The 14,359-nt window shown below is 38.0% G+C and overlaps 1 protein-coding gene across 1 annotated transcript in view; it reads left to right on the forward strand.

The window, feature by feature from the left end:
• Positions 1-436: 436 nt before the first annotated feature.
• LOC584378 (neuropilin-1) overlaps positions 437-14,359 on the forward strand; it is a 51,133-nt gene continuing 37,210 nt past the window's right edge. The window contains exons 1-3 of the mRNA XM_030992430.1: positions 437-704; positions 8,349-8,533; positions 10,979-11,131. Coding sequence (XP_030848290.1) covers positions 638-704; positions 8,349-8,533; positions 10,979-11,131 — 405 coding nt within the window. The 5' untranslated portion in view covers positions 437-637. The remainder of the gene's footprint in view (positions 705-8,348; positions 8,534-10,978; positions 11,132-14,359) is intronic.

Raw genomic sequence — 14,359 nt, forward strand, 5'->3', positions numbered from 1 at the left:
TTAACTAATCTAACAAAGTTTGGTGACATGACGCGCCATCAATTACATTTTTTGGACACAAAATGACCAGGAAGAAATAAACGCCGACTGAAAACGGTACTTATAAAAGAACACGAAAGATGCTTTTTATTCTTCATGAAATGATAACTTATTCTGAGAATTCAGCTTAACATTTGTATATGTTGATCTTAGTGGTGATGTTGGTGGTTGGTTTATCTCTCTCTCTCTTTCTCTCTTTCTCTCTTTCGCTCTCTCTCTCTCTCTCTCACTCCGTCTTAGATAGTGATGCCCTTCTATGTTTATTTTTATTACGCCTATTACATGTTTTACGTGGAATAGAAAATCATTAAATTTTATTAATTAATTAAAGCAAACTGATATATACTAGTATTAAATAGTATACAGATATTGACTGGCAGGGGGTGTAATATAACATTGTTTAGACCGTTTAGATCGTATTGCACCTTGGTTTTTATAGATATAATATCAACTTCAGGTAGCTTGAATGAATTATAAAAGCTCCTCAGATGGATGATCAAAACACTTGTAGGACAGACAGTGTAGTCTATACGCCTCTTTACTTCATTTAAGTGTGTACTATTTTATATTTTCGAGTGATTTTCTTGGCGCCTCAGCAATGGATCATGACCCAATTACTTTGCTTTTGGTCCTTTTATCACTCTGTTGGACTGGAGGGCAATGTGGTAAGTAAAAAGTAGGGTTACTACATAAACTATTTACTTTTTTTTTGCTTGGTTATTTGAGAAATGTTTTTAATATCTATATTGATATCACCCATTAAGATTATGGCTCTATTTTTCATCGATAGAGTGGAACAAGGTCATCGAGCGCCTCGATAAATTTGCTAGTAATTATGGATGGTGCCTTATACAACACACCTACAGTATAACAGTATTGTTCACCCAAGTCCCAAGTCCCAAGTCACTTTAGTGTAGTAACTACCAGTAAATATTAAGATAATTTAATGTTTGATAATAAACCTTATGGTTAGAGGACACTTTTTTTCTTTTTTTTTGGTCTCGAAATTTGAAAATTTGACAAGTTGCTTCGTTGGGGGGGGGGGGGGGGGTAAGGTCAGCTTTTTTAGGTCAGCCATGGGAATATTTTTTTTTTTTTTTTTTAATTCAAAAAAAAAAAAAAAAAAAAAAACCCAAGGGGGGTTTGGGTTTTTTCATGGGGGGTTTATACACATAAAAATACAAAAGGGGGGGGGGGGGGGTTAACCCCCTAAACACCCCCCTGCGTACGCGCCTGTCTGTACACATCAAACATCTGTACACATCAAATTAAAATAATAACGTTCTTCCCAGAGTGGATTCCACTCAGTTTCCTGGTATTTTCATAGACAGTAAATTAACAAGGAAAAATCATATAAATGCACAAAAATCTAAAAACACAGGTGTTATATACCGCCTAAGTATGTTTTTACCTAAAAAAATATTACGTATTTTATATTGTTCTTTGATTCTCCCATCCCTATCCTATTGTGATATTATATGGGCAAACACATTTCGAACAAGCCTTAAAAAAAGCTTTGTGCACTGCAAAATAAGGTTTTACGTACCATATCAGTTTCTCTGACACTAGGCACTCATGATCCAGCAGCGGTTCCTGGTTAACATCGCTTAAAGGGATAGTTAAGTTGTGTTGCAGAGGGCGCTAAAAATTTTGTTGTGAGATAATGAAAAACTGAGTGTCAAATTTGATCAAAATCGATCAAAATCAATATTTGTGTACCACCACAAATATTCAATAATTTGAAAAAGCCGTTGAAAAACCGAAATAGCGCCTTTTACCTTGTAATTCAGCCAATGCCGATGTTGGATTTTTTGTTGGCTTTGTGTTGTTTATATTACACACAACCAGCCGGCCCATCATTGTTATTATTAATTAATTAATTAACGGTCACCGAATTTTTTTAAAAGTGGAACTGAATTGGTATGATCGTATTGGCTACATTTTTACACATTTCGGGGTCTTAAGTTACCTTCATATTAATTTTAGGTCCCAAAAAGGCGCTATAAATGTCACAGATAAGAATATGAGCAATACGCATGCACTTTGAAGGCATTTGCGGTCTGAAAGCAGTACTCAGGTATCCCTTTAAGTTGTTTCGTATTGAAGATATGAATAAACATCAACAATGTTCATTATTATATTATGTCTAAAGTCACATGAACCTTCGCAGTTTTGCGGCCAATTCCAACGTGTTTCAAATATACATATGTACGGTACTAGATTATCTGAATCAGAGGCGCCGGAGCGACTTCCAAAGTGGGAGGGCACCAACAAAAAAGGGCACCTTCAAAGGAAAATCTCAAAGCGAAAATATACAATTTGTTTAGACATCGCTATATACCCCGATAATGTGATTACATTATGAGGAATGATTTCAATATTTGATTCTCTTTATACATCATATAAGATATTGCTTAAGCATCCTGCTTTGCAGTTGGGTATGATGGTCTGAAAAAAATGTAAGATTTGTGAGATCGCAGTGCGAAAAATTACATCTTATAAAGAGGAAAAAACAACTCTGATGGGGATATCAGCACATTCTCATAACGGAAGCTGAAAGGGCCTTTGATAAGTTACATAATTATAACATCTTTAACCACAACCGAGCGCAGCGAGCGAGCTTTGGGAGAAATTGCTCTTAGTCACTTGAAATAAGGGGCACTGGTTAGCTGAGGACAAAAAGACGACTCTCTGCACGAAATTGTATTATGGCGTTGATTTGTACTTTAATCAAATGACCAACGATGTGAGTCAAATGTCGTCGAACAACGCAGTTCAAGAGATATTGAAGAATATATAATTCAATCTGCATAAAAAGAACAAACAAATTGAACCGGAAATTAGACATGTACCTTCAGTAATATTTGTGTAGACTATGAAGCTCTGAATTGTACTTCTTATATAAATAATAAACTTGACTGAACCATCAAAACATGTCTCTCTGTGTCATTATTGAATAATAACTGTTGTATCCTATCTTGCATCATGACCACTAGTCATCAGATACATGTAGTCTAAATCATAATTATCTTCATGAAATATCTGCAATAATTACCTTGCAAATATTAAAGTGTAAACTACTCCAGTAATCCTTTTGTATTGGAAAATAAATCTCAAGCCATGTATATCAAGTTCAACTTGAGCAAAATTCAACTTGCAATGTTATTACATCAATGACATCAAACTCAACATCAAGTCCACAATGCGTCTATTTGCAGATGACAGTGTCATCTATCGGCGTATCGACTCTCCCTCTGACACTCATATACTGCAAGAAGATCTCCATGTTCTTGCAGACTGGTCCACTAAATGGCTGATGGGATTCAACATCAAGAAGTGTGCTACATTGTCAATCACAAACAAGAAGCACCCCGTCACAGTGGACTACACCCTACTAAATGAGTCAATTCCTCGAGTGAAACAATACAAGTATCTTGGTGTCACGATTACCCATGACCTTAAATGGAACACCCAATGTAAACTCGCCACCCAGAAAGGCAATAGAACCCTTGGCCTCCTACGCAGAACTCTATCACCATGCACCAAGAACATCAAATCCAAAGCCTACACAATGCTTGTTCGTCCTCAACTTGAGTATGGCAGTGAAGCTTGGAACCCTCGGACTCTGACATCAATACAAAGTCTTGAGAATGTACAGCGAGCTGCCGCCCGTTTTGTATACCAAGACTACCGGAGAATAACATCAGTTACAGCACTTGTCAACAAACTGGGATGGGATACATATATATCTAATACATATCTGGGCAGAAATGATCACCCTCTGAAGTATGCAGTACCCCCAGCTTCCATTGATAGCTTTAAGTACTCCTTCTATCCTCGCACCATCTGGACGTGGAACCATCTATCAGCTGCTGCAGTAACATCTCCAACAGTGACCATCTTCCAGGAGGCTGCTCTACCTATCATCAGAGCGTTGCCTCCTCCTGTTGGGTCCAAGCTACTGTAGACTCCACGTCTCGGTTTTTACTTGCACGTCCACTGTTTATTGTAAATAATAGACATCATTCACTGTTTTGAATTACTTCATGCACTGTCACTATGCCAGCACGTTGCACGGACATCCCAGTTTAGCTGTATGATAGCTGCCATCGGGATTATCTCTACAAGTAACAAGTAATTATGCACATCACAACTCTTGCATAACTTTTCTCTAACCAAGTTAAAATAACCTAGCCCAGTTTGATTCATTTCAGACACTCATGCCTTCTTGATTTCTCCATTAATAATTGTTGTACAGATTTATAAGCTTTCATAAACATAAGCCCCTGACAAAAACACTCATTGATGTAAACAATGCAAAAAATTGATGTGCTAACTTCAGTTTTGGTTTCATGCTCAAAACCTATGTAAATTGCACTTCCTTTTAAACACAGGGAAGTAACATTAAATTCTTGAAGAATTATTAATGAAAACAGCTTGACCTTATCTCGATAGTTATTTCCTTTCATACCCTTTTCCATTATAAGGATTATATTTTGTTTTCATATCTCATTTTTCCCACGAAACTTGTCGCATTCTTATATCTTACTACAGCGACAGGAAATATGCAAATTAAAATGCAAATGAACATAAACCACGAGAATTCATTTTTCGTTTCACATTTTCATTTTAGTAATTTGTTCATAAAGTCATTAAACCTAATATTAAAGCACACTTACTTCTTTGGCAGGAACTATAAACTTTCTTAAACATAATGAGAGTCGGCCAAACTTCTAGCTTGACGAAATCTGCACATACGGTTGAAATTTCAAGCCTTCGGTCGAAACTTGTGGCCTCGGGTTTTCTGACACGTTTCGAAGCTAAAATTATCCACCTATAAACGGCCGTAAACCGAAAAACCTATGGTATCTTTCAATAAACAAGAAAAAAAGTAAATATCAGCAAATCCACAAGAAATAAGTTTCGATCATCGAAACAGGCACGTTTAATGATGAGAGGAAAAGGGGACACTTACGAAATGGTTAAGACACTTATTAGAAAAGAAAAGGAGCTCTAGTCAAAGTACAAAGGCTAATTATGAGAGGTAGAAATGGGGTACTTCTTACACCTAAAAAAAGAGGCACGCACCAGGGATGAAAAGGGATTTTATGAGAATGGGAAATGGGGATTTGTCGACGGAAAAGAGGCACCCATCAAATTTTGATACGGGCATTTATAAGAAATGAAAAGGGGTATTTATGAAAAAGGGATAAGTTCCTTATTAGACAGGAAAAAGGGGCACATATATTTGTTTAAAGGGTAATTATCAGAGGTGAAAAGGGGCAATTATCAAAGATGAAAAGGGGTAATTATGAGAAGGGGAAAGGGCACTTATAAATAGGAAAAAGAGCATTTATTACGAACGAAAATAGGGACGTGTCAAAATAAAAGGGGCACTCATGAAAATATAACATCGCAATCCAACGTTTCAATGTCACTAATAGCGTATATATATATATATTGTGTTACATATCGTGAACATATTTCATAATCACATGCATAAAGCAATCAGCGTCAATATTTAAATACATTTAAGGTCACTTATTCGATTCCTTTTTTTTCTACGAACATTGAATTCCAGGATATTTGTGGGCGTTAGAATATTTACATTATTAAAATAATCGTCGACGGTCAACGAACCATCGAATCGGTCCCTCCTCTTTGTGTTATATATATGGACCATTTTGACTGATTCGTCAGTTCGTGTGACCGCCGACCAATCATTTATTTGTGACGTGTTGTATCCACATATGTAATAATGTAATTTATTTTTAAATGAAAAAAAAAAGAGGAATAAAATGGTGGGTCTTAGTTTCGAAGATTTGTTTAAATTTCTATTTCTTTTGGAATAACCGGGTCTGGAGGAAAGACTACGCTCTGTACCCATGTTATTCCACAGGAATGAGATGGTGAGGTCTTAGTTTGAAGATTTTTTTTTTTTTTTTACATAACCGAGCCTGAAGTAAAGACTACGCTCTTATCCCATGCTTTATTACCGGGTCTTAATTTGGAAGATGGTGGGGTCTTTGTTTAAAAGGTTTTTTTCTTTGTTTTGTTTAGTTTTTTTTAAATAAAAAAAAACACTTTTGAATAACCGTGTCTGGAGGAAAGACTATGCTCGATTCTCATGTTATGTCACTGGAAAAGGATTGTGGGGTCTTAGTTTTGAAGATTTTTTAATTTTTTGAAATAACCGGGTCTGGAGTAGAGACTGCGCACTTTACCCATGATTTATTACAGGGTTTTAGTTTTGAACAAATTCGACAAAATATCACTTCAAATTTATTACATTTGTGGGTAAAGTCGTTATTACATTTGTGGGTGATTCAAAATTATTACATTTGTGGGTAAAGTGTTATTACATTTGTGGGTGTTATTACATTTGTGGGCGTTATTACATTTGTAGGCGTTATTACATTTGTAGGCGTTATTACATTTGTGGGTGTAACAGGGGGAGGGGGTGCGATTTTTAGATTTTCGAGGGAAACAAAATTAGTGCTCACTACCCCCACCCCACCCCCCCCCCTCTCGCTTATTCACTGGCTGGGCCCCCTCTTTGGCCCCCTTCCCTGCCGCCGGCTGGATCCGCGCCTGATTATATATGTATATATATATATATATATATGTATATATTGTATAAAAGTATGTACTTGTAACGAAATCTATATATGTGTAGGTATATATATGTGCATATATATTTCCACATTATACCCTTCACCTATATCTTGCCATAATTTTGTTTATGCATGACATACACTCCATTGCTATTATGTTGCAGTCCTCTTCTTTTCTCTTTCTCCAAGCTCTCTATCCTCTTCTCCTTGCCTATCCCTTTCTTTCTTTCTTCCTTTCTTCTATTTATAATGTATATTATGTTTGCTTATCGGGATTCGCGCCTTCTTCCTTGTAATACAAGTTCTTTAATTAGTATTTATGTTCCTACGTATGACTTGAATTGTTTGAACATAAAATATGTTGTAAAATTGAATGGAAGAAAATAAATCTTCATTTATATTGAATTTGAATTGAATTGAATTAAATTGAATTGGTCCCATGCGCGGAAGGACCCAATTTCGTCAATAACGTGATGGAATAACGTCTTTTGCCAGAACACCAACATTGAAATAAAAACAGAGCATCTCGCTTCCAGAATATTAAGTAAGCGGTGTTTTAATCGGGATGGCGCGAGAGTATTTTAGTGATATAAATAATAATATCTGTAAAGCGCTTAGAAACGGTAAATCCAGATTTTTAAAATATTTTTTGTTAATTTTATTATTTTGGAATAAAGTCGATCTCGTGAAAACCAAATATTATATACTGCTAGAGTACATCCTGTTTCATGAGGAAATAGAATTTTAAAGATAGTAAAGTGTTCTTCTCCCTCGCTCGCTTAGCTCACGCTCAACATTAAGAAAGATGTTGATTTTAGGCAGCGAAATGCCTGAATACCTACATATTTCAGCAACGAGTTTCGCGAATAGCCTTCTATTGGCCTTGCAGGTGCCCAAATTTCTATTACTAGTATATTTTCTATGGACGTTACATTTTTATCGTGCTTGTTTGCTTCACTTGCTTGCAACATTCAGAAACAGGATAATTCTGAACAATGAGATGCCCGAATATCCTCACATTTGTGCATCGAGGTGACCACACATCATGATTTTGTATTCGTGTATTTGGCAGTGAGGTGCACGTATATACACATTTTTGATGCAAAATGAATCTCCTGTAAGTAAATTTGGAATTGGGGTGACGCGAAAAAAAAGTATTTCTTAATTTTAAAAGAATGCGGTTACTACAAAAACGTCTGTGCGGTAGATGCACGATAACCTTAAAAACCTTAAAGTGTGTAGAGCCCCTAAATGTGATGGCAAAATGTCACTTAAATTGTATTATACTGTGAAAGAGGGTGTCATTTCTTCAAGGATTTTCACAAGATATGTGTTTGAAATCGAATATTGATAAAATATTACAACATTTAGTTTTTGCGTGCACTAATGACGCGTTTTTTAAGTTAAACATTGCATCTCAAAGTTTTACTTCAAAAGTGTTTAAAACGAAAAATATTGATATCATTGCGATATGCGTTGGTAATTTCCTTGATTCATCATACAGTTTCTGCCATGTTCTCCTTTTCAGACACTTGACTATTTTAATAATGAGCAACATCAAGAGCATAAACAGGGCTTCTGTTTTGAACCAGAAGGGCGTAAACTCATGAACTTTAACACCCTTCTTGCTCCCAACATTAAGAGTTGTCCTACACGAATGAGTAAATCTAATTCAAAACAACGGTTATTCTTTAGGAACAAATGTCGTGCAGGTCCCCATCGGACTAGAAAGTGGGGCGATAGCAGCTTCGAGTATTACAGCTTCTAGTCAGTGGGACGTGACAGAGGGTCCTCAGAGGGGGCGGCTACACATGGCTGCAGTAGAAAAACAGGGTGGAGGCTGGGTCGCCAGAAAAGCTAATAAAAAACAGTGGATTCAGGTAAGTCTCGATTCCGGAATTTCTTTCTTGTTTGTCTGAAGACTTCCTCCGTAATATAGACAAAATAACTTCTAAACAAGTTAAAAAATAATCCCTTTCTCAATCATCGATTTTTGTCGTACATAACGATCGATCTTTAAGATTGATAGTAATACCGAACATTCTAATTTGATCTCTAAAACATCGGTCTCTTTTATTTATTCTTAATGCACATCATAGGCTGAGCCTATGACAAACATTAAACGTCATAACAATCAAATCGTAAAGGATCGACCTAGACTTACATAATGAAAGATTTTTTTTTCATTAGAGAATTTCAAATTTAACCAATCAAGGATCGAGGATCAGCTTCCCTACTCATTCAAATCACCCAACCCAATCCTGATTATCGAAGGTGATTTACAGATTTTGGTCCATGGATGTTGAGATTGATATAAAATAGCTCGATCATTGGGCTTTAATTTGTATTGCATTGAATATGATTATATGCCATGCAAATTGAACTTTTGATATTCAATCTGTGTGCCATTGTGTGATTTTAAGTTCGGTGTAGAAATCTGGTGGTGGTGTTGTGAAACACCAACACCAGCTACATCACCGAACTTGATTTCAGGCTGGTGTTGGGATCGACCTCGGGAAATATGACGTATTTCCGGTAGTCTGTGTTGAGGGCCCGCCCCCCCCCCCCGACTCAGGGGTCGAAATGAGGGGGGGGGGGGGGTACTTTTCGTGCGACAAAGTCCGGCCCGGAAATTGTAAAAAAAAAGGGGTGTATTTGACTTTTCACCCGGAGATTTCTTTAAAAAGGGGGTGTTTTTCCTTTTTATTCTCCCATCTCTTTGGACTCCTGAGAAGTTTTTCTGAATTAGGGGGGTACATTGAGCATTTTTCCTGATTTAGGGGGGTCTCCAAGGCAGGAAAAGCCCGCGAAAAGGGGGTTCAGAAATGTCGGCAGTCCTCTGATAGGAGGTGCTTTCAAAAAGAGGGAACGAGCATATGCGTACCCTAAATAACACTGAGTGGGGGGGGGGGGGGGGGGGGTTGAGGGCTGGTGTTGAATAGCGTCTTCTAAACCGAGTATTGCGGTTGGTGTTGACGATTTACGTGTAATCTTCCCTTTTGCCAACACCAGCCCTTAGGGATTGGGAAATTGATTTTAAGTTTGGTGTTAGTGTTGGTGTTGCAGTATTAGGTACCTATGCGGAAATCTTGCACGAATCTCACGATCATGCCTAGGTAATAGTAGCCTTTGAACAAGGCCACCTGTCTGATAGACGCCGAGCGACTAAAAAGAGACTAATCGCGAAAGCCCAAGTGAACGACAGAGCGAGAATCACAGCCAGTTAGCCTTTGGTAATCTGGTTTTGATTTCTTATGTTAACCTTTGTTTCCGACTGGAATACTCTACCGAAATAGTAGAACGTTGAGGAGTATCCCAGAAGAAGAAGAAGTAGCGTCCAATCACCAAACGTATCCTCGCATTACGTCAGCATATAGTATCCATCACACACACACACACACACACACGGAGTAAACTGTACGTATAGTACAAACATGGACCTACTAAGTTAACTACTGACGTTCATAGTTCACACACACACACACACACACACTGACGTTCGGGCTAAGACTGGGGGATCCGTTCTAATTGGTCAATAAATCCAATGCTATGAATAATTCATGCGGAGCAGTAATATCTACATTGCAAAAGGCTCTCGTGGCGGTCGCGCGTTCACCCTGGGTATCTAGACTCATCTCAGCCGCTTAGCCAGAGTCACGAGGCCTTGTCAAAAGGCTAAGGTAATAGTAAAAAACAGCTGTAAATCATTGGAGCTTTATATCTTTTTCAAGAGAAATTATATTTTATCTATTCATTTTAGGAGGACGTAACTCGGTGTTGAGACTAGTGTTGAGTTGAGCTATTGATAACGTGATAGGTAAACTGACGGTGTTGGGGTTCGGTTCAGCAGCCTTTCCACGCTCTCAATACCAGCACCGAATAATACCGTACTTGAACTCACTCATTGAATGAATTCCATACATTCAATGAACTCTCATAAAAGAAAATACTTCATTCTTAGTAATTTCACACACATTTGAGGTTAAGATCACCGTCATCATCAAGCGTCATTCGGGTATATGAGCTGCAAAACGGCGGCGGTTTTGATGAAAGATGACGTACGCTTCAAATGATTTCATGTTATAACACAGAGCTCGGTGGATACAAGGAGGATCGTGGTTGCCATAGTTCATAGTCCATTCATATATATATATATATATATACATTTTTTTTTTTGGGGGGGGGCAGCGGGTTACCGCGTCATGTCCGAACAAGCCTGAACAGAGATACACATTTAGAAGGACTAAGCCAGCTGGAAATTTGAGAATACCATGTTATCATTATCGAAACTTGTATTATTTTATATCATTATCAAAACCTATAAGGTTGATCTGTTAACTCCGTACCGCATTACCGGAGTGGCAACGCAAGGTCGTTTGGGTGAAGAACGATGGGTAACCAGCTTCAAGATTGCCTGCAGTACGGACAACAATATCTTTGATACAGTGAAAGACGCCGTCGACCCCGAAGCTGACAAAGTACGTATCAACCTGTCTTTTGATATTGAACTCATTTCCGACCCTTATAATCAAATGATTGTTCGAACAGCATTCCTTTCAGATTCATCAAGCCTATCCCATTGATTTCCACCAACGCACAGTGGGCCAGAATCGCCTCAAAGTATGCCAAAATTCAAAATCGGCGAATCTGAATTTTTATATTTTTTTCATTCGCTTGGGGAAGAAAACATTCTAAAGAATATTTTTCCACCCATATTTAAATATTTAGCGAGTTTTAAAAGTGTCATATTCCCCTGAGAACATGGGAAAATCTATATGTTGCTCCAAAAATGATAAAAGAGGCAACTTTACAATAGGTGTTGAGAATTTATGAAGGGAAAAGCAATCAACTTGATACTGCGTGCACTTCTTGCCTATTGGTAACCCAATTAGAAAATACAAGGACCAAATTTATTGAAGCTTCATTTTGGGAAAAATGAGCATTAAATTTCACAAAAAAGGAAAAAATTGCAATTTTTATATAAAAGTAGAATGTTTATTAGGATTCCGGCCGATTCCCGCAATAATGTTAATCTCAAAATGTCCGCCCAAACCTAAGCTTTCCATGTATGGTATTTCTTTTTGCTAGAATTTGCTACACTGCATGTGCAGGCGCTTTTCCTCCCCACGTCCATCGATTATTATTAGGCATAATCGGTACACATTTGTACTGTTTTCGTTTACGCACAGCCGATTCAACGCTCGTCCGCGTAACCATGGCAACGCACGGTGGGCCAGGGAGGAACCAAAGTGCGCCAAAACTCATTTTTGGTGATTTTTTTTTCTTTTCAATTCTCTTCTTGACCAGTTGAACTGTAATACATTGAGGAATACCTCAGTGAAAAATTTAATTCCGGTAAGCACAACTGGGGTACAAATCTACTCCTTCAAACAGCAAAATCCTACACATTCACAGTTTTAGTGCAAAAGTGACTTATTTTATAAATCTTTCAATTTAACATGAAGTTCTTAAGTTATTGATATGAAATTGCTCTCACATATTCCTGATAGTTCATTTCGTTTCATGAATTGGTTAATATGTATAGAAACACAATCTTCATTATATATTAAAGGTTAATTCACTGAAAAATGGACTAATTATCCATGTTTTTTATAAATCCAGAGGAAACGATTAGATTTCCGCAGAGTTCCGCTTATATTTAAATACCACCATTTTGTCTGATGTCTAAGCTTTAAAGGTACTATGTCCCATTTGCAGGCCAAAAAAATTAAAAAGTTAAATTCCAACTGCATTTGAAAGATAATATTAATTTAGAACTTCCCTAAAAAAGGTGGGGCTTGAAAACGTCTTCAAGTGGGAAAATAACGACTATTAGTTGTCAAATCGACTTTAGGGCTATAGAGCCCAAAAGTAATAGTCTTGATTTTCAGACAATTGTACAGAATGGTCATACGTTTTATGCTGCGCACAGATTCAATCAGTTTAATCTTGGCCATCACAAGAAGTGGGTTATTGATGTAGACAAATGCTCATGTACCCTTTACAACTCTTTTCATGTATGTTATTACCAAAGAAGAAAAAAGCCAGTCAGTCACTCAATAGTGTCTGACAGTGAAGTCTAGCAAGTAAATGGGTTTCCTTGCATAATTTGAATATGAGGACACTGCTAACGTTTAAATTTCACAGATAGGACATACATGACATATTCATAATTCCTGCAAAGTTCTACAGCATTTGAGGTTGGCTGCAAAAGGGACATAGTACCTTTAAGTTGATACCAAATTTGGCTGCCCGATCTTGCCCGTTGTCATGTTAGAGCCGATTCCCCTTGCCACATTGTCGCGAAAAATATGTTTGTTTTTAGTCCGCGGCTGAATGATGAAGGATTCTCGGTCATAAATCACGTCGCTTGGGGGCGCGTGACACTTGTTCTGACACCGCGGACCAAAATAAACACATTTTTCGGGGCAATGTTGCAAGGAAAACGGCTCTAACATAATAACGGGCGCAATCGGGCAGCCAAATCTGGTATCAACTTAAAGCTTAGATATCAGAAAAAATGTTGGTAATACCATTTAAGCGGAAATCCCTAGACATCCAAACATTTCCTATGGATTTATAGAAAATAAATCCCCAGAAATTAGTTTTGGCACACTTTGGTTCCTCCCTGGCCCACTGTGCAACGTCTTACTATCGTTACTTTTAAAGAGGGCAAATTGACGCGCTTAAAAAAGTGTGGACCACCTCCCGCAACCTACCCGAATCGGTAGCCTTTCAAATTTGCATTTCATTCTCTCATGGGGCTTTCACATATACACTCCGGAGCCCGTACGGCGAGTAAATGACAGCAATTCGGGGAATTTTCGGCGTCAGGCCGGCTCCCGTACAGTTCCTACCGGCGCAAAGACATTTTTCACCAGCCTTACGGGCCCCGTGGTGGTAAGTTGGCTGCTCCCAATTCTCCCGGCGTTTTCATCTTAATGTTAGTCTGTAGAAAGCCCGTACATATAGCTCCGTTTAGTCTCATTTCACAACGCCCCCTATCGTCAGAGTCAGCAGCCTAACATGTTAGCCTATGGAATTTTACCCCCCAAAATCGTTAAAAATTCATTTTTTGTTTAAACGAAAAGCACATCCACCCCGACGTACGTTATAACTAGCTTTTTCATTGGAACTCTCATGTCCTATTGACTTTTGAAAGTTCACCCACCGTAATTTGATCAAAATAGGTTGCAAGCTTGTCATGGCCTATAATACACATGTTAAACAAGTCGAACTTTGGACCCAGTTTGCCAAGCGATTTTAGATTATAGGTCAAGCACACGAAGGATAAGAAGCATGAATTATCATAGATCCCTTCTGCTTGGTTCATTATGTCCATTTCATCCACCCCCACCGTCATTTTTCCATTTAGTAAAAGCAAACATTTTGCCAAGGTAAGCAAAAACATGAATATTCATGAACGGTCAGACACTACAGCCTTTAGTACGTAACGTATAGTGAATGGAAATGGCGATGATCCGTCCAGGAGGTAGAGGTCAGTGGTTTGTTCTGGCAATGTTCCAGCGAGCGAAAAAATGAGACAAACGGTGCAATATGAAGGGCCTGTGAGGCTCCGTACGGGCCCCTTACGTTTTTTTGCTGTCAATTCTCAATGTACAACGCAACTTTAAATACCGGAGTCGCGGATGTCAAAGGACACATATTTGATCAGTGCACCGCACGACACCTAGCCGGGCGCCTTG

The sequence above is a fragment of the Strongylocentrotus purpuratus genome, unplaced genomic scaffold (genome assembly GCF_000002235.5).
Source record: "Strongylocentrotus purpuratus isolate Spur 01 unplaced genomic scaffold, Spur_5.0 spur5_scaffold_2, whole genome shotgun sequence".
NCBI lineage: Eukaryota > Metazoa > Echinodermata > Echinoidea > Camarodonta > Strongylocentrotidae > Strongylocentrotus > Strongylocentrotus purpuratus.